At 37.3% G+C, this 23,933-nt stretch overlaps 1 protein-coding gene across 4 annotated transcripts in view; it reads left to right on the top strand.

Moving 5' to 3' along the window:
* HEATR5B (HEAT repeat containing 5B) overlaps positions 1 to 22,891 on the top strand; it is a 93,900-nt gene extending 71,009 nt beyond the window's left edge. For all 4 annotated transcript variants that reach the window (XM_084623749.1, XM_084623751.1, XM_084623748.1 and 1 more), the window contains exons 27-36: positions 847 to 1,026; positions 3,941 to 4,178; positions 6,573 to 6,833; positions 8,234 to 8,361; positions 10,265 to 10,409; positions 11,461 to 11,730; positions 13,145 to 13,369; positions 15,800 to 15,951; positions 19,918 to 20,131; positions 22,330 to 22,891. In XM_084623749.1, coding sequence (XP_084479875.1) covers positions 847 to 1,026; positions 3,941 to 4,178; positions 6,573 to 6,833; positions 8,234 to 8,361; positions 10,265 to 10,409; positions 11,461 to 11,730; positions 13,145 to 13,369; positions 15,800 to 15,951; positions 19,918 to 20,131; positions 22,330 to 22,634 — 2,118 coding nt within the window. In that variant the 3' untranslated portion in view covers positions 22,635 to 22,891. The remainder of the gene's footprint in view (positions 1 to 846; positions 1,027 to 3,940; positions 4,179 to 6,572; positions 6,834 to 8,233; positions 8,362 to 10,264; positions 10,410 to 11,460; positions 11,731 to 13,144; positions 13,370 to 15,799; positions 15,952 to 19,917; positions 20,132 to 22,329) is intronic.
* The last annotated feature ends 1,042 nt before the right edge of the window (positions 22,892 to 23,933 follow it).

Here is a 23,933-nt window from a genome sequence, read left to right as displayed (position 1 = left end):
ACCATAATTGAAAATGGGACTTGCATATAGTGCTCTTTGTTTTGGTTGGTGTGAGGCTAACAGATATGTTGAGAAATAGGTATCTTTAATCTGATCAAATAATTTGAGGCAATGGTGCCCCAGTGCCACCCTAGAATTTGACCAGCAAGTATAGCTGGTTTGGAAAACTTAAAAGAAACACAGAAAATAAACTGACAATTTTTTTTGTGTGAAGAATGTTTTCTTCTTTTTTTTTTTGACCAGCTGCACCAGAAAGCTAAGAGAGAGAGACACGTTTTTTTAAACTTGAGCCCCATGAATCTGCCTCTTCCCCCTTTAAAGCCCATCTTATTCTGGTGATTTGGGGGACATTTAGTACGTCATTTTACAATTGCTAGATTTTAAAAAAAAAGTTGTTTATAGGTTACTTTTAAAAGGGCTAGTATCCAGTACACAATTCAAAACAAATGTGATGAAAAAAATTGTATTTTGCATGATTAGGCTGACATACTCAAGAACAGAGTAAAAATATTATTGTTTATGCTAGTTACTGTGGTTCATAAATAAACACAAACATCTCTGCTTAATATTACATGGCATATTTTACAGGTATCTACAATATATATTGCAGATGCCATCAGCTCTGCAAACACCATCTTTATGCTTGTAACTACTGATTTAAGCTCGTCTAGAGTATCATGAAAAGGAAGAACTTAGCTAGACTGTTGTTTGTCAAAGGGGGCTATTAAGATGTTACAGAAAGATTTTAACTTTGCATAAAAAATCTGTGCTTGCTTGAGCAGGTATCATTGTGCATGATTCCTTCCAAAAAAATCTTTGAGAATGATTTTAAATTTTCTTGCTTAGGTATGTAGCACATGGATAGGAAGTGAGGTTGTAAGTGACCTGAATGATCTTCGCCGAGTTCACAATCTCCTTGTCTCCTCCCTGGACAAAGTGCAAGCAGGAAAGGGGTCTTCCAGTCAGCTTTACCGAGAGAGTGCCACGACTATGGAAAAACTGGCAGTCCTGAAAGCCTGGGCTGAGGTAAACATTCAGCATTTATATTTACCTTATACCTCAGATTAGTTACTGTAGCACAGCTGCAACTTCTCATCCTTTTAGCCAGCTGGCCGGCCAGCCAGCCCCAAAGCTTCTATCTTTTCCAGCTACTCTGACTTCCTCCCACCCTCTCCAGGCTTTTGGTTCTCCATGCCTGTCTCTGCAGTGCTTCATCTTCTCTCTGTCTAACTCTGTCCACAGCTCCACCTTTCCTCCATCCCACCCATTGTGCATACCCATGCCCCCTGAGAATTTCCAGACTCTGTCAGATGTTGATTTCCTTCCCATGTCCTTGCCTGTTCATTTAAAAACAAAATTCAAGGATGAGCTGGTTAAATCAAAGCATAGCTAATTAGTAGGGCCCTACCAAATTCAAGGCCATGAAAAAAAGCATCATGGACCATGAAATCTGGTCCCCCCTCCATCCCCCTGGTAACATCTGGCCTTTTGTGTGCTTTTATCCTATACTGTACAGATTTCATGGGGGAGACTAGCATTTCTCAAATTGGGGGTCCTGACCCAAAAGGGAGTTGCAGGGGGGGCGCAAGGTTATTTTGGGGAGGTCATGGTATGGCCATCCTTACTTCTGTTCTGCCTTTGGAGCTGAGTGGCTAGAGAGCGGCAGCTGTTGACCGGGTACCCAGCTCTGAAGGCAGTGCCTTGCCAGCAACAGTCCAGAAGTAAGGAAGGCAATACCATATCATGCCATCCTTACTTCTGTGCTGCTGCTTTCAGAGCTGGGCGGCCAGAGAGTGGCAGCTGCTGACTAAGGGCCCATCTCTGCAGGCAGCAGCGCAGAAGTAAGGGTGACAATACAATGCTACGTCATCATTTCTGTGCTGCTCAGAAATACCTCATTTCTGTGCTGCTGCTGGCGGTGGCGCTGCCTTCAGAGCTGGGATCCTCAGCCAGCAGCCGCCACTCTCCAGCTGACCGACTTTGAAGGCAGCACTGACCCCAGCAGCAGCACAGAAGTAAGGGTAGCAGTACCGCAAAGCCCCTCTACAGTAACCTTGTGACCACCCCACAACTCCTTTTTGGGTCAGGCCCCCTACAATCACAATAGCGGGAAATTTCAGATTTAAATCGCTGAAATCATGAAATTTATGATTTTTAAAATCCTGTGACCATGAAATTCACCAAGATGGACCATGAATTTGGTAGGGTCCTACTAATTAGCCAGGAATTCCCCAAATAGGGAATAATAAACTACAGGGCTACTGAAGTCATTGTTTGGGAATGTAAGATACCAAGGAACATACAAGTATCTAAAAATGATGGATTTCACAAATAACATTGTGTATGGTAATTAATTAGGATGTCCATGTGGGTTAAATTAAAAGGTACTCGAAAGAGAAACTATCTGAATGTTTGGCCAAGCATGAACTGTCATTCTAGCAGTGTGAGTAGTTTGATGAAGTAGTAGAAAAATTGCCTCATTTTCAGAAGGGCTGAGCTCCCACAAATACGACTGAAGTTAATAGGAGCAGTGGGAGTCTAGTACCTCTGAAAATCAGGCCAACAGTTAATATAGGAGTCAGATGAGATAGTGAGCATAAGAAATTATTGGACAGAAAATATTTTTAAAATGTAAATACTGTGCTGCAAGACACTCTAAATGAAGAAATGTTGTAAAAATGTTCTGGTTTCATTTATCGTTTTAATCTGTATTTTTAATGGTGAGGGTGCTCTTTTTGTTGGCTGGAACTACTGTATTGTGAATAACCTTTTAAATGTGGGTGTATTTAATGAGCATGTGTGACGTGAAAGCTATTACAGAGGACCCTGAATATGGTGTGCCAAATGGAACACAGATGGGTCCAGGTCTTACTAAAGCTTTTCTGAAACCATTTGCACTATACATTTTATAATGCAAGAATAAAAGTACTGATTAAAGAGACTACTTTGTGTGAACTTGGCTATATATGCCATTGTGCATTGTTTTATAAAGTGTTACTTTAGTGAATAGTGTTTTGAAGAAGCTGAGCACAAGCAGGTCTTTGTTTTCTCTATTGCATTAACATACTGTAGTTCTCTTGCATTTAATTTCCTTGGAAGTTATTTTGAGAAAATAAGGAAAGTATTAGCACTTCAGCCCTGTAGTGTTAAGCTATTTTCAGCTTTGATCTGAAGCAAAGCATCTGTTGTGTGGGGACATTTATGTCTGCTATATTTCTTTTCTAAAAACACTGCTTTTTGTTCCTATTGCAAATCTTTTCCCCCAATCTTTCTGCTTATTTGCATAATATGTGTCCTTCTGTAAGTGCTTTAAAATTTTCCCTCAGCCCTCCATGCTGGGTACCACAGATACCAATTTACAGACCCTCTACAGAACAGTACACAATCAAAAAAGAAGAAACACTTATTCACATGGCCTGAGCTACACACAGAATGTGACCTGAATGAAACTAAATTGATTTTATTCCTTCCTAAACTGATTTAACAGTAAACCTACAAGTGAGTTGCACTGATGTAACTAAACTGATTCCTAAATAGATTAAATTAAGTTAAATTTGTGCATTTTCTGTGAAAAGAGCCTTAACTGACACTCTTCAGGTTAAAAGTCTGAGTAGCCAGATTGGCTTTACACTCTGCTGTGAATGTTAGCAACACACTCAGATTTAACTTGGAAATATAGACTGATAAAACATAATAGCTTTTTCATTTTTCCTATCTTTATTTCCCTCTGTTGTGTAGCATAAATTTTTCTAGTATGATATTTTGCGGTATTTTTAAAGTATTTTCATACTGTCACAAAAATGTAAAACTATTCATGATATTCCATAACAGCTAAAACAAAGGTCATTTACAAGTGCAATTTGTCATTTAATTGAAAGAAGGCTTTTTTCTTTTTCTTTTTAGAATTTTAAAGTAAAAAATTTTGTATCTGTTTTTATAGGTGTATGTTGTAGCTATGAAAATTAAAAAGGAAGCAGAGACCAAACCAAAGCGAGCAATAAAGAATACGGATGATGAGGAGGAGGATTTTGGTACTGTAGATGAGCTACCGCCAGACAGTTTGATAACACTTGTACAACCTGAGCTGCCTATCCTGAGTCGCCTTTGGCTAGCTGCATTGAAAGACTATGCTCTTTTGACTTTACCAGCTGAATTTGCTAGTCAGCTTCCACCAGATGGTAAGCACAGCAATTCATTTTTTTTTATGATTATGAAAGACAGAATGAAGATCTTGGTAAGGAATTGTTGGAGGAATTTTGAATTTCTTCTATTAATTACTCACTTCCCAAATATGTTTTGCATTTACAGAAACGCTAACATAACTCTAACGCTTGGATGCATACCTTTTTCGTTATGTATAGACAGAAATCCTAAGGCTGAAGTAAATGTTTTGTGTAGTGGTATAAACTTTCATCAGTGTGCATTTTAGATGACCTATTACTGCTGTGTGGTGAAACGACAACTGAGTTTTGTATGTCATCCCAAGCATCTTTTATTTCATTTATGCCTCTGTTTTTTCAGAAAAGTTACTTTAGAAAAATGTTCAACAATCGAAAATATCTTTTGGTGCTATATTTCCTGTGACTTTGTCTCTAGAGTCAGGATGTGTTAGTTGCCGTGTTTAGTCTTCGAAATGACTGGAGTAGAACAAATGTTAAAAACTCTACTACCTATAACAACTGTTCTATAAATGGGACGAAATAATGTAAAGTTAGTGATTAACTAACTCATAGAACTTTATCTCACCCATAACATTGCATTTTCACTGAAGTCCTGTAACTTTACCATTGATGCTAATGGGAACTTTGGCGTTGACCTTAATAGTGCAGGATCATGCCCAAAGAAAATCAAGTGAAGTTTCTACATTCTGTTCAGAAACAAAGCCAATATATTTAACTTGAATTTCAAACTTAGTCATAGCTTTCTCTGGCATTTCAGTGACACAGATCTAGTTTTGTTAGCATTCATTGCAATTCTAATTTCGACAAAGCACTATAGCAACAGTAAAATATACAAAGATTCTCTAAGTGTAATTCATTCTAAAATTGCTCACTCTTTAAATTGAATGAAACAAGTCTGAAATATATTTAATTCCTAAAGTTTCCCCATAACTTATACTATATACTATTCTTTTCTATGATTATAGTTTATATAAAATATAAAGTACACATTTTTTTAACACGATTAGTCATTTCCAGGATTACCTAAGTCCGTGTCTAGTTATCTAAAATAAAGTTGTCTTATTTTTCAAAGATACTGAGTATTTGTTGCTTCCATTGATTTGTGGGAGTTGTGAGTGCTCAGCATTTCTGAAAACCAGGCAACTTTATTTTAGATAACCAGACATGGATTTAGTCAACCACGTTTTGAAATTTTAGCCTAAGTTCATACTTTAGAATAATAAAAACATAAAAATACACTGAAAATATTAATGATTGAGAATTAAAATAGATGAGAATACATTAGTAAATAATGATTGAGAATTGAATAATATAATACATGCATGAATGATAATATAAATGATCACATTATGATTATTTTAATAATAATAGACATACCCTAGTCCTGCAAACACTTGCATACATTTACCTTTACAGATGTGAATAAATTAATTGAAATCAATGGGACAACTTGTGCTTAAAGTTAAGTATAGGCAGGATTGCAGGATTGAGGGTCTTTTAGACTGAGTGGCATATATTGTATTTTACCAAACACATGAAGAAACAAGGTCCCTGCTTTGAAGAGGTCACAGTCCAACTCAGAAAAATACTGATATGTACATGCAACACTGGTTCAAATGTGAGAAAGCTTGGGGCCACTGGTGAGGAAATCAATAAATTGTTGCATTCTAATCCATGGAAGGCTGTAATATATCCATAGAATTACAATGTATGATAATATTTTAAACAGCTGAACCAGGTTAAGTTTCCACTGAAAAGATTTATTTGGGTTTTACTAACTTTGCAAATTAATTATAAATTAATGAGAGTTTATATTCAGTGACAAATGTAACAGATTTTTCAGACTTTTGGGTGTTTGTTTTTAAGCTGTTTTTAAAGCTGTAAATGGGACATAATTAAGAAATCTTAACTTTTTTTTTCTTTAAATAAGGAAAAGAGAGACTCAGATATAGAGCCAGTACTTGGCTTTTTATGGCTAAGGTTTCTAGGGTGGCTAATATTTCTTTTGTTTTGCAGATATTTCTTGGATTGTATCGTATCCTCCTGGTCCTTTGTCTTTCTTTTTGTCAGTTTCTGAGGTCTTTGTGGATTTCCCTCAGTCATATGCAGCATAGAAAAAAGTTAGGACAGGGAGGAAATTTAGTCTCACTTTATCATCTACTAGCAAAAAATATTTTAGATCAAAGAACAGGAAGTGGCACAGATGATACAGATGCCTGCTAGTCCTGTTGGCATGGAGAATTGTGCTGCAGGTAGCAGTAACAAGGATCAAAGTTGAATATCTACATCAGCAAATGTACCCTATATATGTATGCTTACAATATATGCCCTCTCTCACACACACACGTGTACTTTTTCTGCTAGTTAGCATTTGCTTTGCTAATTTAACAGGTGGAGCATTTTACACTCCAGAGACAATCGATACAGCTAGACTGCACTACCGGAACTCCTGGGCTCCAATCCTACATGCAGTAGCACTCTGGCTAAACAGTGCAGGATTTAATGCTTCTGAGTCACCAGAAGAAGCAGCTTCAGCAATGCCTAATTCACAGAAACGTGCCTCGTCCATTATGTTAAACCAGGCACCTGGAACACCATCTACCACTAAATCTTTGCCAGAGATAAATAAAGATAGAATGCACTTAATTTTAGGTAAGAGCCTCATGATATCATATTTCAAAGTTTAATACCACCGTGTGGTTGCATTAAAAGGACACCATCATCCTGAAATCTAGCCAGTTTAAAATGGACCATATGTCCATTCCAGTGCTTACACCTGGCAACCCATCTCTCCTAAATGATTTTTATAGCGATGAAAAACACTGCTCCATGTCCTTTTAATGAAATCTTCCTGATTAGTTTTATATCTGATTTTTACATTGTTTAAAAATAAGTCATTAGTGTCTACAAAAAGTATATTTATTTCATTTCAGATGACACAAATTATGTTCTCTGGACATGTGTTCTTTCTATAATTTTAGAAATTCTAGGGTGCTGGGGATGCTGCTGCGCCCTCTGGCTTGAAGTGGTTTCCACTATATACAGGGTTTACAGTTTGGTTCAGTGGCTCTCAGCAGCCTTCCCCCTGCCCTAAAAATTGTTCCAGCACCCCTGATTATACCTCCTGATCAGATTATAATTCAGTAAAGACCTGTGTGACATTGGCTAGTCACTTGGTCTATGCTGTGCCTGAGTTCGTCATGTGTGGAATTGGGGATAGTACTGTACTTCCTACTTCACAGGGGTGTTGTAAGAAAAGCATCCGTTAGTAGTTGAGCATTCAGGTACGATAGTATTGAGGGCTATGGAAATGTCTAGGTGTATAGATTTGTAGGATTTGGAATATATGCCTTAGCAGTACGCTGCTTATCTATGTATATCTTTCAGTAGTTTTTGATCCATGCTATACAAATAACTAGTAAAACAGTGTTGCACTGACAGTCGTATAATTAACTCTGAGACTTTTGTACAATAAACCCAGAGACATATTAGTTGTTAAAAGATAAATGTTGTTTTTTCTTTCTTTAAACAGTGGCAGTTCTTTATAGAGATTGCATGTGAAAGTACTGTAATTGGGGTATTTAAATTTTAAACATTTGTAATAATACAAATGTTTGTTGAAGAATTGTGTTGTGTACCTAGGTTATACCTGAAAATAAGATCTCTTCTATTGCAGTTTATTTTTTCCAGTTAAAATATTGTAATATAAAGAAACTTAAAAACACAGTTAAAAGTGGCAGATTTTTAATTTACAGATTTGCAAAAGCAAATGACCAAAAATTAGTTTCCTTTACAGATCTGTAGGTTAGTGACCGTGATTATTTACTATTTACTATCTCAATATTGGTTTTTCTGGGAAGAAGTGACTGGTTTGGCATTAATACAAAGAATATCTCTCAATAGCAAAAATAAAACATGAGTATAACTCTTCTGTTTTAAAAAATCCTCAAACAATCCCAACTTCCGCATCGTTTAAATACTTAAATATGTTATAAAAACAACCCTTATCATATTGGTATAGAAATGAGATTTTTTTGTGTGTTTCTTTTCAGGTGTTAGTATACAATTCCTCTGTTCCCCCAGGCCTGAGGAGCCTGTTGAACATGTCACGTCTTGTTTACGAGCACTGCATACTTTACTGGATTCCCCTTGTGCTAGAATTCATATTGCAGAGGATCAGGTATAGTACATAGGCCTAATAATATGTTACTGATGTGTGAATCTCAAAGGCTTATTCTGTTTTTAGATGCGTGTGTGTAAGTGTTCAGTGATTAATCAGTATTCTGTTTACTTCCTCGTCCCTGAAAATTAGAGCTGGTCCAAAACTAGAGGAAAAAACGTTACTGAAATGTAGGCAAATTCAAAATATTTTTGTTGTTTTTCAGAATGATCCAATTTTTTCTTTTTCTGTAAAAAAAAATGGTTATTACCTTAACTTTTCATTAATGATTTTTAAAAACTGACCTAGTAAAGTTAAAAACAGGAAAACAACAATAACAAAAAAGCTCCAACATTTTGCAAAACAAAAAGTGTGCTACATTTTTTTCATTTAGAATTTTTTTCATTAATTTTCAAAAGTAGGCAGTTTAGAAATGTTTTTTCAAAAGTTCCATTTTTAAATAAAGAACAAATTTCAATGACAAATAATAGCAGTCAAAAAAGCAGCTTTACTGGAAATATTCTTCTATCTTTATGTTCAATATCTAACTTTCTAGATTCTCCTAGGGAGAGACATGAATTCTAAATTCAAGAAGGAAAACTTTATAAACAAAACTCAATATTTGTCATAGCAGAAATATATTGCTATATCTTGGAGGTAAAGGGTCTATTTAATTTGCCGTGATGATTTGGTGTAGGAATAAGTGGGATCTGTAAAAAGCTTTTCCATTTTAAGTGGTGACTCGTTTAATTTTTAATAGCAATTCAGTAAATCTAAAGATCATGGCAGTGGACTTATCACCCCATTTTCTTTTCCTTAATGCCTGATCAATCACAGCAGATGATGTACCTTATGATTATCTCTGACAGAGACTGTACACTTTTGTAGAACAGAAGGCTTTATAGGGAAAGTAGTATGGAAGTCCTGTAGCAACACTGTAGACTAAATACTCTCTCTTTATTTACAATTACTTTGATTTTTGCTAGCCACAGAGTTGTGTGTGAACTATTATGTGTTGTCCCCTCCCCTGCTCTTGAGTAAGTGGCATAAACGCCATGGTCAGCCATTCAGAAGATGTTTCAGATCACATGAGCTCAATGGGCCTAATGCCACTTCTCTGAGTATCACAACCATGTCCCAGATGTATTCAAACAGTTTGTTTTCATGGGTCTTCATCATTTAGCAGCTTTATGGTGTTTACAGGGACTTTAATTATTTATTATTTTGTGGGGAAAATACACTACTTACTCATAAATCGGGCAAAGTTATATCATTGTCATCTTTGTGCTCCTGTGTGTGTGGTTGGTTACTTTGGCCGTGGGAGGCTTTCCCTTCAGCATCAGATCTCCACATTCCCCAGCAGACTACATTAGTTTTCAAGCAGCTGAGGTGAAAAAAAATATTTAAAAAAAAAAAAGACAGTAAATTGCAAAACTCAACCAAATACATCCATTTAATACCATTAGGCTTGGGTATTGGCACACTTGCCCATTTTAAAAAAAATTCTCCTTTTAAATCTTACCATTAAAACAGAAACAAAAGAACAATCCGACTAGCAATCCTTTGTGTTTCTCAAGTATAAACCTCCTAAACCACAGTTTGCATGCTCTTGGGATTAAATTTAACCATTTTTGTTCTTTTAAAAAATCCCAGGTTATGGTGAGTGAAAAAGACTCACTTAGAATAAATAAGTGATATAACAGGATAAAGTGTGGGGGCATATGCAAAAGTGATTCTCTCAGAAGTGAACTGAGAAACACAATTAGTGTGTACCAAAGAAATTGTGCTTTTTAAAACTGAGAAAAAATATTCTATGGCTAAGAATAACAGTAGATTAACTGGAAACCATTTTTGCTGATAATTAGGGGTCTGTGAATCATTCACTTTTAATTTACATTTAAAAAAATACTTTAATTTATTCTAGCTCCTTGGTGTTGAACTTCTGAGTGTTCTGCATCGACTCTTATTGACCTGGGATCCTCCTTCAGTCCAGCTGCTAGTTACAGGAGTTGTCCAGCAGATAGTGAGAGCAGCTCAAGATTACTTGCAAGAAAAAAGGAATACTCTAAGTAAGACTTTAAAAAGAAACAAACAAACTTAAAACTGTTGTTTGCATTTGCAGAGGAAAAAAGCAACAAATTTCCTAATTGGGAGAAGAACTCAGATTTATTAAAGTGTGGTTCTTCTCTGAAAACTGACTAGGTAAAAATGGCTCCTCCTTATCCCACAGATCTGTTCAGTGTATTCAGAGTTACACCCTCAGAGCATAATTGTGGGGCAGGGCAAGGTTTTACTGCTTTCTACTCTCATTAGTGCTGTAGAAAGAACCAGCACAGCTTAGAGAGAGCGGAATGCATTTGTTTCCTTTTTCTGCATCAATAGAATTGTTTATTGAAGCCCAGTAAGTTACATCTTTCTAAACCCACGCATGCAGTTGGACATCACATGTGTTCACTAAAACATAATTTGAATTCAGAGTTGCATAGGGGAATTGAGGGCATAATTACTAGAATTTATTACTGACAATGTCAAAGGAGAGGACATAGCTTGTAAGTCTGCAACTCAGAAGAAAATCTTGTAAACTGAGCAGATTTGATATAACATCATGGAGACAGTACACAGAATCCCACAGTACTATTTTTAGAGTCACATTTCAGGTTGGAATTGCACTTGAATATTTTTTCTACAAAAACCTTAATTCATAACTGAGATAAAGAAAAAACCGATTGTATTAATGTACTTTACACAACATTGTGCCTGGCAACATGCAGAAGTTGGCATCTTTTGATGAAAATTTTATTACAAGAGTTTTTTAAGAAGTATGAAACACAGCAACTGTTTTCAGACATTGTAATTATTAAAGTTTATCAATTTCTGGGCTCATTATGGAATTTTAAAGTCAATTGTTACAATCACAAAACCTTTAAGGCAATTTAAAACTCCCTCAGTACATTTTAACTTTTAAAAGTAGTATTTTTCTTAACCTGTGTGATCTGTCTGACATTATATACATTAATGTGAACCTCTAGCTCTTCTCAAAGTATTATCTACCTTCCAGTGTATTTTATCTAATATTTATTTTGGGTTCTTTTCTATTTAACCAAATGTCTTTCACTGCAGATGAAGATAACATAAAGGAAAAAGAAATGTGCCTTGCGTTAGGAGAAGGTGGTGAGACTGGTGGTCTTGAGCCTGGAAAGTCTCTTGTCTTTGCAGCCATGGAACTACTAATGTTTATCCTAGTACGGCATATGCCACATCTAAGCCCAAAAATGTCAGACTCTCCAAGTCATGTTTCTGCCAAACCTCAGCTCTCTGAAGAAAGTGCTCGCCTTGTGGCTGCCACAGTTACCATCCTATCTGACCTGCCTTCTCTATGCTCTCCAGCAGGTATTCTACTATAACTTCATATGCATAAATGAATGTGTTTTATGAGAAATATAAGACAAATCCTGTAATTTGAAATGACCAAATGACACAGCAGTAACTAAAAATGTTACCTCCGTTGCAGACCACTTTAAGTGAAGCTAATTTATTGATGGTGAGGTTAGATTCTAGAGCAATTTAAGGGTGACTGCTTTTCAGGTCACAGGACATCAGGAAAATCGCAAAATCAAAATTTGCACTGTATGCCCTGTTCTTTCGAATACAGCAGAGGTCTCTCTCATGTCTGCAAGAAATTACATTGACATTGCAGATGTTTAGCAGTTCTTGAGGTTGAGCCCTTAATGAGGTGCAAAGTTAATAACAATTCTAGAGGAAATAATTTCTGAAAAATACTTGGCCTGTAGTCCAAATTAGTGATTAATGGATGGCAAATGTTTAGTTAAAAATAAAATTTTTCTACAAGCTAGCCCAGAGTCTTGCACTGCTGCCATGCAGGAGCCTATGATTTGATTCCTGGTCCCATTTTTTCTGGCTTTCAGGGATGACTGAGTAAAGGAGTGTTTGAGAAGCAGCATTACTCATTCCCTGCATCGAATAGAGCACTTCTATCATTCAGTAGTGACCTTTCAGACCAGTTAAAGAATGATACTGACAGCCACCACAAGGAATTTTGGCCAGGTTTTCCTAGCCAGAAAGCTATCTGCCCAGACTCATGGCTTTAAGTATGAGCTGGGGGAAGGATGAGTACAAATTCTACATGTCTGAGCTCTTTTTGGCTCCAATTGGGATGCAAAATAAGCCCTAATTGGGGGAAAATGATCAATTATTTAACTGTTTTTGGTGCTTTGTGGCCCCCCCCATTACCATAATATCTGAGCATCTCACAGTCTTTACTGTATTTATCCCTTGTGAAGTAGGGAAGTATTATTATCCCCATTTCACAGATGGGGAAACTGAGGCATAAAAAAGGCTAGGTGACTTGCCCAAGCTTATACAGGAAGTCTGGTGCAGAGGAAAAAATTGAACCTGCATCTCTTCAGTCCCAAACTAGTACCCTAACCACTGGACCATCCTTCCTCTCTTTAATGGATTTTTAAAAATCATTCCTTGTCAGCCTAGAGCAAATTTTTAATGGCTGAGTTATAAATCCCTGAATTGCTGACCGCTTTTTAACTACATTAGCACAAATGACTCCAAATTATGTAATTTGTCATATAATACATTTGTCATATAATAAGATGTTTCTTAATTGTTAAAATATTATTGAATTATATTTACTACCACATAAATAAATTATAGTACATTTTGGTATATCCATTGCTAGCAAGAGATGTTCCACTAAGGAAATATAAAGAAGTTGTGGACTATACCTGGTGTTAGAATTAACTTCAAGAATGCACTTTATTTTTTATTTCAGGATGTATGACAATATTACCTACAATCCTGTTTCTGATTACAAGAGTATTGAAAGAAACTGCAGTAAAATCAGTGGATAATCAGGTCTCGCCACCAGTCAGCGCAGCTCTTCAGGCGATAAAAACTACTGTAACTCTTCCAATGGCCAAGACTGAGGAAACTCATAAGCAATGGACCAGTCTTATCCGCAGCACTCTGGCATCTATCTTGGAATACTCCCAACCAGGTAAGCAGTTTACTCTCAACCAGTTAAATAGATTAAAGCTAAAGCTTCTGTTATATACAAACACGTAACATTCACTTCTCCATAATATATTATAGGCTACCTATCAGTTTAGGATTATGGGGACAAAAAACTGTGATTAACATAGCATAGGTTGTAAAATAGAGAAAAGATCTAAGTGCTAACACAAGCCTGGCTAAACACTCTGCATTATAGTGAACTGTATATATAATGTATACAATGTATGTAATGCTGAATACAATACTGATTTTAGAATAATACAGCCTTATCTCAGGGCAGCATACTCCACCTTCATTCTTGTTGACCTCTCAACTGCCTTTGGCAATATTGATCATACTCTCTTTCTTGAAATCCTGTCCTTACTTGGCTTTTACAAATCAGTTCTCTTCTACTTCTCCACTCATTTCCTCAGTGTCTTTTTCAGCAGGCCTCCCACCCCTCTCCTGTTTCTATAGGTCTCTCACAGCGCTTGGCACACTTACATTCTGTTTCGGCACATTTTCTTTAGGTAACCTCATCAACTCACACAGCTTCAACTACCATTTCTGTACCTTTGACTCACAAGTTTACCTCTCCATTCCTGACCTGTGTCTCTTCTGCCAATTCTGCATCTCAGCCTGTCTCTCTGAAAACTCCTGGATGCCTCACAACCAAGTTAACAACTTGTCTTCCTTTCCAAACCCTTCCTCACTTTCTGTTACTGTTGACAATCCATCCTCCCTCATGTCACCCACGCCCATAAACTAGGAATCATCTTTGATTATACCCCTCTTTTCCTTTTACCCCAAAATATCTACTGCCCAGAGAGACTCAGATCCAAAATGGCACATAGGGAGAGAGCCACTGTCTCAGGTAGGCAGAGCCATAATTGTATCGAGCTGTATACAGTAGATCAAACTCAATACCTGGAATTGTGGTTCAAGGAAACTGGAAGCCAGTGGTGCTTTAGGAGAATCGTATAATAGGCTTCATGTAGTCTTCATCATAGTGAGCATTACAGTAGTAATTCAGTGTGAAGGTAGTAAAGGCATGGACAACTGTGGCAAATTCACACCAGAGAATTGATCACAATATAGTCTAGCATAATACAGAGGGGTAAAAGACTAGCCACTGATATCACCAGGGAATCAAAGAGAAGTGAGGACCCAAAAGCATCTCCAGATTTTAAATCTCCTTGACAAAGGATTGAGTGACCCTTTCAGTAATGGGAAAAACCATACCCCTGCCACAACCCCTAGATGCTTCCCGTGACCTACCAGCAGCATCTCCATCTTGTCTGCACTGACTTCAACCAGCTTCCTCTGATCCAAGCATCTTCTCTGCCCTAGAAGAACAAAGGGCGGTACAATCCATGTTTTCTGACCCAAAAGAGAGATCCAGAGATGCACGTCATTTACCTACCGCGAGTATCTCAGCCAAAACGATCTCACTACACCCCCAAATAGCCTGAAATATAGATTGAACAGGAGAGCAGGGTGGGAAGAGTTGGCAGAAGTGGTCATGTGAAATCTGAAGGGACAGAAGAGTAATTACACAGTGCCATCCTTTAGGATCGTTGAGCAGAAACAATAATTGGATTAAGTTTTCCAGGCCAAACCCATATTAATTTTCAGTGGCCTCTTTAATTACGTCTCATCAAACTTCTCTCTCCCAACTTCACCTTGGCTCAAGGGCCTTCAAGCCCCCATTTCCACAAGCACCACTGACGCTTATTGTAGACCTTCTGTGGACTTTAGGAGATTCCATTTAACTCCTTGCAAGGTGCAAGGGTTTGCATGCCTTCAGTTCACTTTTCAGGACAGAATGAAGTTGCACACTTCACCAGTTTAGCAAAATGGACGGTATGATTTTCACAGGCTTATTAACACCGTCAAATCATAACTGATTTTCAGCAGAACACTCAAGAACCCTTCTCTTTAGTGCAGGCTACTCCCATACTAGATTTTAGGTTTTTACATCCCAACCATTTCAGCTGCAGAGGCTGTTTTGAAAAGGTTTGCAAGAGACTTGGTTGTAATGGGGACAGCATAATGTTTTTTCCACCATCTTTCTGCTCAAAAATAGCATAGTTGTATTTGCTAAAACTTTAAAAACAATAAAAATATATCTGTGGTTAGAGACCAAGCATAAATAATTTTGGCTGCATAGGTGGAAATTTCAGGAAGTTTTAAGCAGTTTAAAAGAGAGGATTAGACCTGAGTTAATCATCTTAAACAACCTCAACTATATCAGTCACTACCACTAATAGTTAAAATGTGACTCTGGTAGTGATGAATAGGCACATATTTGAGTGTAATTGAAGTCTTTTCAAGTACATCTCTTTGTTGTGAATTATTCTAGTACACTAGGATTTACTAAACAAACTCTAAAACCTTTTCACAATGAGCTCAGCCTTTTCTTTTTGTTTTTCAGAAGGCACCAAGTCTATTCTTGATGAAGTAAGCATGCTTACAGCCATTGCTCTCTTCCTTTGGTCTGCAAGTACAGAAATAATTGGAGTGCTGTCCTTACAGAACAGCTGCATTAACAGATTTAAAAACGCATTGAATTCCTGTGATCCTTGGGTAAGCTCATCATGTGGAAGCGTGCACAATATTTTAAATGGTTGACATAAAGTAACTAGGAATAATGTTACATTTTCTGAAATCTATAATTTCTTCACTTCAAAAAGTAACCAGATCCTGCTTGTCAAATTAACAAATTAACCATCACAACTATTGCCTCAATGGCAATTATAACAAAACTTGGCACTTTTGAAGTAGGATTTTCAAGTTACTTGTGCCAAATTCTTGAGTTATATGGATTTATAAAAGTTACATCTTTGTTAATATAAGAAATTTTAGGAAGGAAAAGACCACTGGGCCAAAAAAATCTAGACCTTCTCTTGTTTATTTAATACTACTTCCTCATAATGCTACTCAAACTCCTGTTTCCATAGATAAAGATTAAGGCCCAAATTTGCAGTGATTCTCCTACTTATATAGGTACAAAATTTGTGTTTATGTTACTTACATGGGGGAGGGATAGCTCAGTGGTTTGAGCATTGGCCTGCTAAACCCAGGGTTGTGACTTCAATCCTTGAGGGGGCCATTTAGGGATCTGGAGCAAAAATTGGGGATTGGTCCTGCTTTGAGCAGGGGTTGGACTAGATGACCTCCTGAGGTCCCTTCCAACCCTATGATTCTATGAAAACCCATTTTGAGTGTGCAGTTCAGGGATGCAGTTATCTGATTTGCATGTGCATATCATTTCAGAAGTACTCTGAAAATGGTTACTTATTTGTCGCAAACTCATTTATGCTTTTTGTTTTGTCTTCTCTTTAAATTATCTTTTCAACTAGTCCATTGCAAAAGCGATAAATTGTAGCCTGACTTGCCTCAGACATGCTCAGTTAGCATGAAGTGAAACATAATTGCCATGTAGAAATCAGTTTGTTGGAGCAATTATACAGATGTGCAGATAGGAGCTTACAAAGTGTAATTTTAGGTGAAAGAATGTTTCCCAAACTCATGTGTAACAGAAGGTCTTGTAGTCCCAAAGTCAGAGAACTCACTTTATGCCAGGACCGATACCTGTTCACCAGTTGGAGAAATTGTTGGGTTAGGGACTGAAGCCTCCCCCGGGCCCCTTTTTGTGACTTTGTACTTCTTGTTTGATGGACTCCACCTGTTTGCTCTTCCTCCCCCACAGGTAGAGCTTTTCTCATCACCAGAGAGAGACAGTCAACAATTCACACAATATTATCTGTCACATCCAATTTACAGTTGCACTTAAACTGAATACTATTTGCTTGAAAGGAACAATGAAGAGAGAGAGACTAGAGGAAGTAAAGGGAGATGATATAAAGAAAATCATCATCAATTCTTCTCTTACCTAAGCCAGGGCTGCACTGAGCTGACTAGTATTGGTTATAAAGGATAAAGGTTGGCAGTGGTAACTTACCATGTTATAGTGTCCCTTCTACAAGCTCTCTGAGTAATGACAAGATATCTAAAAGAGAACTGCTTTCCCTGTGCTCCTTCTTTAGGGGAGTGGGCGCGGGAGGAGAAAATTCTGTCCATGTCTAAGAAAGAACTGCCTTATATAGGCCAGTTCTTTGCTCCCTCTCCTTCCCCCCCAATCCAGTTATATAGATGAATTGTTATCTCCAAACTTTATTTTTTGATTTAGGTCTAAACTTCTTCCTCTATTTTCTCTACTGTTCTTGGGGTTTTCCTGTAGGTTTTCTATATAATGTTTCCCCCCAACAGGCACTCAAAGATTTCCTGAGGAGAAAAATATAAAAAAAAGCATGCCATATGTAGGCATTTAGAACTCTAGTCCACCTGAGAGTCCTTCTCTGCAGTGGAGTCATCTGTTTCCAGATTGAACTAGGGTCTTATGCTCTGTCACTGTTCAGCAGTTTACAAAAGCTTGACTTGCTGGAGTTCTTAAGGTGGGAAACAGTTTGAGACCATGTCTCTTCTTCTAGTTCAATAGTCACACCTACAGGAGCTCCTGATAGAGACAATGGAGAGGGGAGTGTCTAGTGTGCTGAGAAGGAGCCTTTACATCTATCCCTATTTAGCTCTGTACAGAGACTGACAACAGGAGAAGTTCATTTCTCTCCTCCGTTTTTAAGGAAGTTCTCTGCCTTTCTCATCTAGCCAGTAATGAACACTCTCCTAGCCCAGTTTTGGTAACAGAGAGCAGCATAATATCAGCCATACTGTGTCCATACTTTGTTTTGTACATACACAAGGGAAATATACTCTGGATTGCATTGTATTATTTATTTTATTTTTTCAATATATAAAATGACAACTACAGCAGCTCCTAGGTGGGCACACATTAATGATAAACGGATATACATTTAAAAATACGCTGAAATGACATAAAATAGAGAATTCTTTAAAAATACTTGTACCACCAAAGACTAGTGCTCCACCACTGAAACAACAGCCTCAGGCAAAAGCCTGAACGGATAGCTATGCTTTATATTATACCCTTCCGTTAGGAAACTCAGGCTTTGTTGGACAAACAGAAGTGAATTGCAGAATCAAGAGCTCTCAGCTAAGAAGCCTTTGTCCCTTCATTCCATTCTGGGAACCTTTGATCTCAGAAAGAGCTCTACAGACTCCAAAGTGGATTCAGGCCCTGATCCTGCACCATTAGAGTTAATGGAAGCTTTGTCATTGACTTCAGTGAGTGTACGATCAGCAAAAATTCTACATTTGAGAACAGATTAAAAGAACTGTGAACCAAATTCTGCTATCAAAAGCTGTCATAGGGGTCCTGCTGAAGTCTATGAAAGCTTCTACCTGCAAATGTGAAGATTTTGTTCTTAAATATGTGCAGTTTAAACAAAAGCTAATGAAAGGGTGTGTGGTAAGTCACTTCAAGAATTTGAAGAGTCGAAACAACAAGGATGGAAGAATACTATTTATAGTGGTACGGGAGTACAAATTGAAGTAACCAGTTGAAACTGGTCCCAGAATTTAGGCTGAATATCCGGAAAAATGTTCTGAGATGGAAATTTTAGACAGCATCCAAATGGAAGTTGAGGAAGCTCCAACACATTGGGGGCCTCCAAATCTGAATTATACAGAGAACTATCAAATCCGTTGCAAGGAATTAATCCTGCATAGATAGCAAGACAAACCAGGTAACCTAATAGGTCTCTTTCATCCTTACTTTCTATGAATCTACAATCTATAATTTTAATTTGTAATCTTATCTATACTTCCAAGTTTTCTGCACCCCAAAATGTGATCAGTGTCAGATTGATCTTCTCACAGGTCATTAATACATTGAATAATACAGCTAAAAGTCCCTTTGAGACCCTGCTTGATAACTGACCCATGAGGTGTTATAAATATGTCCAACTTCGTAGCCTGCGTTTTGGATTATCATATGGTATTCAAGGCCATATCTCTCCAATTTGTCTGAGATTCCTATGTAGTATTTTGGAAAAATCCCTTTTAAATGCCAAATCAAATACATTCACTGAGTTCTCCTTATTGACACCATTTTAGAATATAAAGGACATCAACTTAGTTTTCCATGACCTATGTTTTGTAATTACCTTAATCTACTCTAATACTTTTCTTTAGGCTGTGGGGACCCCTTTGCCTTTGTGGAATTGGAAGGGAACTTCAAATGATTCCTCAGATACGTCCAGTGTTATTGCTAGTAGTTGTTATTTATGGAGTCAGCTCCCTGTGGACTCTAGAATGCATCCCATATGCCTGATTAGTATGTTGTTAACTATTCTTTAACTTTCCTATCTTACCTAGTTTCACTTAATCATTGCTCTCTTGTTTCCTGCATTTGTTTCCTAGTTGCACTCCTTTTTCTTGTATTGAAAACTGAGTAACAGTATTTTTAGCAGCTGAGCCAGCTGTTAGTCTTTTGCTGTTTTCCGCCAATTTCAGTGGTCTTTTTCCTTTATTTCCTCCAAGCATTTTTATGTTCACACAAATATATGATGGATTGTATTGCCAGCTGCCAAGCCAATATACAAATCAATAAAATGTACTTATCTTGATTAGGTTCAAGCCAAGTGTTATCAGCTTCTACTTTCTGTATTCCAACACACCAACCGTGCCCTGTCAACTCCATACATCCATTCACTGGCACCAATAATGGTTGAGAAACTGAAAGCTGTAGAAAGTAATCGTCCAAACAGCAACACAGAGCTTTTAGCAGTCCAGGAAGGAATTAAAGTCCTTGAAACATTGGTTGCCCTTGGTGAGGAGCAGAATAGTAAGTATCTTTTTTTCTGTAGAACACTAATAACTCTGAAATACAACCTTTTACATCAGGAATGGTGGTGGGGGTGATACATTTACAATGGTGTTTGAAATGAGCATTGGCCTGCTAAACCCAGGGTTGTGAGTTCAATCTTGAGGGGGCCATTTAGGGATCTGGGGCAAATATTGGGGATTGATCCTGCTTTGAGCAGGGGGTTGGACTAGATGACCTCCTGAGGTCCCTTCCAACCCTGATATTCTTTGATTCTATGATGCAAAAACCTGTGATTGTATTATAGCTTTACATGAGAAGGGCTGTTGTATGCCAGGATTGCACTAGCACTCCTTCCTCTTGTGGTTGTAAAGAAACCTTCCAAATGTGGTGTAGTATTGTTGTCTTGTGCCTGCATATGGAAAAAAGTAATAGCTGCAAACTGCTCCAGTTGTTACCTCTTTCACGACTGACCATTTTAGCACATGGATTGCCTATTGGTCTAGGTATTTCTACCAATACTACACCCATCACCAAAGTTATTTGATTATCCTGAGAAACAGCTATGCTGGGTTTGGAAGGGCTGTTTGAAATTGTGGGCAAGTCTGAAGAGAGTAACATCAATTTCTTTCTGCAGAAAAGAATATTCATATAATATCTTAAAATTCAGTTAAGTTAAAAATGAGTCTGCATTCGGAGACCGATTGACACCCCAGAGACAAATGTAAATAAGATTACTGTTTTCAACGTATTCCCCAGTGATATTCATCCACATTAAAAACAAAACCCCCACATACAATTGGCAGAACTTACTCAGGAGCCACTCTGGTTTTGGAATAGGTGAGCTGAGCAGGTGTGAAATGATAGACTAGTAGAAATGTGTGGGGGAAAGTCTGTCCAACATCTGATTTTTGTTAACGTTAGTTAGAGCCAAGCATATCAGTCCCCCTACTTACATGAGAGCTCAGTTCACATTTATCCCAAAATGTAAGAACATAATGAGTAATATTCTGATCAATCCTTTAACCAAAAATGTTTATTATGAACTTAAAATTTATAGTCTAACATAATTATTTATTTTAAGCAAAATAAAGCTGTAATTAGATTATTCAAAAAATCAGCAGCTATGACTGCTTTAGTTTACTTTTTCTTCTTTTCCAAGAACAGTCTCTTCCTTGGGTTGCTATCTCATCCGATCTCACAAGCTAAGCACACTTGGGCTTGTCAGAACTTGGATGGGAAACTTTCAGAGTCTTGGCAATTTAGTAGATGACTCTCTTCTGAGTCTTTGAGCCAGTGCACCAACACAAGGGGCACTGTTCTATTGGAGGTATAATCTTTCAAACAAGAACTAAGATCCTAACCAACCGTAGTCACTAAAGATACCAGGAAGCTCTTCACAAAAGTAACGATAATAAATACTAATACTTTGTGTTTACATAGCATCTTTTATTTCGGGCTCTCAAAGTACTATACAAATACACTTCGATCCCCCTGTGTGAGAGATTAATAGTATGCCCATTTTACAGATGGGGAAACAGATGCATAACAAGAATAAGTGATTTGCTGAAAATCACGGAATAAGTCAGTGACAAAGACCGTGTCTAGAATGCAGGAATTCTGATTCATAAAATCCTTACTCTCACCACTAAACTATACATTCAGAGTAAGAGGTATGCCAGTGTCCTAGTCAAATTCCAAACATGGTAGCTATATTATCCTACTAATACTTATATTTCCCTGCTGCATTTTCAAACTGATATGGAGGTACTCTTCAGTTTGTGTCCTAAACTGGTATGTCATACTCTCAATGATGGCTGCTTTACAAAAGTAAGATGAAAGTGATTTCTCAATCTGTAAAGTCCTGTAGGATCCTTTGAGGTACAAGATGCTCTAGCAGTTTAACACATTTAGCAGTGAGCGCTATCAGGCTTTGCCCTAATCTCCCCAGTGAAGTGGCTGGAACAGAACTGAAGTGTATTAAACACAAGAAAATGTGGAATACAGCCAAATCCTATACTGGCCAGGAAAAAGACTGGAAGTCCTGAAAAAAGGTCTTCTGCATTTCAGACTCCTTTGATTTTATTATATTATTGCTGTGTTTGTTTTCAACTTTGATTGTAATGGCTCTTTTAAAGGAACAGTATTATTGCCACAATTAATTTTCCATATAGTTTTCATTTCTAATCTATTATGCTTTTTTCTTTTCTCACTTTTAGGAGTCCAGTTGCTTGCTCTTCTAGTTCCAACTCTGATCTCTTATTTACTGAATGAAAATGCTTTTGCTTCTGCATCTACAGTATCGAAAGATCTTCATGAATTTGCACTCCAGAATTTAATGCACATTGGTCCCCTCTACCCTCATGCTTTCAAGACAGTAATGGGAGCTGCTCCTGAATTGAAAATACGTCTAGAAACTGCAGTCCGTGCAAGTCAGGCCAGCAAAGCAAAAGCAGCTGCCAGGCAACCACCACCCACAATACATTCTGTCCCAACAATTAAACTTAAAACTAGCTTTTTTTGAATTGTTATTATTTTTAGGATCATACCTACAATTAAAAGTCAGAAGCACTACATCATTCCTTATGTGCTACTGCATATATGTCTGTATTTTGCATTGTTTGTATGTCAGAGGCAATCTAATAGCTTTATGTGTAATTACTTGAAATTTGTGCATTATAAGGGAAGTAGCGTTACAAGTATTTATACAGATTTTTAAGAAATTGAATTTGTTTGATCATATTTGTGAATATATGTTATAAATTATCCACCAAAAAAGTATCATCTGTCCTACTAAATTGTGTTTATTTTTACAATACTGAGTCAAACCTTGCAAATGCAAGTGTTTTTAAAAGCTAGTTAATGCTATCCCACTGTTGTACCAGCACACTAACACAGCAGGGTTGCAGTGGGTGGAGAAACCAGTGTTCAGTATTTACTATTTATCTTTGGAAATTTCAGGTGTAATAATCACTTTTTTCTTATAAAAAAGAACCCCACAAACCTGGTGAAGTTGGGGCATATCAAACCTATAATTCATTTCAGGTCATATGAAATACAAAAAAATCAGGAGTTGGAAAAGATTGTTTATCTTGGAAAAGACTGCAATCAAGCATGCTGTCAAAATAAGATGTTATTAACTTTGTGGTATATCTCTTTCAGATCAGTTTCCATGCCTGAGAGTTAATAAAAGGATTCAAAGAACCAACACCCTCCCCCATCTCTCACTAAGATAAATAAAAAGATGCACTGGAAATAAGGTTTATAAATAGGACCATATGCCATCTCCATTTCTGTGGCTCTGGAATTTGCCTGTTGCAAAGGTTCCTGTGGTAAACTTTTCCTACTCTGCCCAGATCCCACAGTTCAGTGTTATGCTTACTTTGCCTGGATTCTCAGACAGAGGAAAGAGAACTGTTACCTGCTACAAGATTTGACTATAATGGGAGCCATTGGGCTGTTTCTCCTGCCAGACTTCACAAGGGGCTGGTGGAGAACCTTCTTCCTGCAGCCATAGGGAGTGGGCCAGAGCTCTCTAACACCTTTCTTAGTGTCAGGAAGAGGTGGAAGACATAAAGCCATATAGTCTGTGCATATCAGACCTACAATTTCTGGCAAGGGTCCTGATTTATTCGATGCAATAGTGCTGTTTTCCTTGGTAAACTGGGAATTGTGCAACACTGTGAAATATACACGAAAATACTGAAGTACAGTATTTGTATTGAATTATATGTTAATGCCTCTGTTCCTATCCATTTTAATAGTCAGTTGAAATCTCTGCATTTTAATGTTTTTTACACTGCTTTAGAATTCCCAGTTTGCC

The sequence above is a fragment of the Lepidochelys olivacea genome, assembly GCF_965140295.1.
Source record: "Lepidochelys olivacea isolate rLepOli2 genome assembly, chromosome: 3".
Taxonomy (NCBI): domain Eukaryota; kingdom Metazoa; phylum Chordata; order Testudines; family Cheloniidae; genus Lepidochelys; species Lepidochelys olivacea.
Note: the sequence above shows the minus strand (reverse complement) of the source record. Positions and strands in the feature narration are given on the sequence as shown.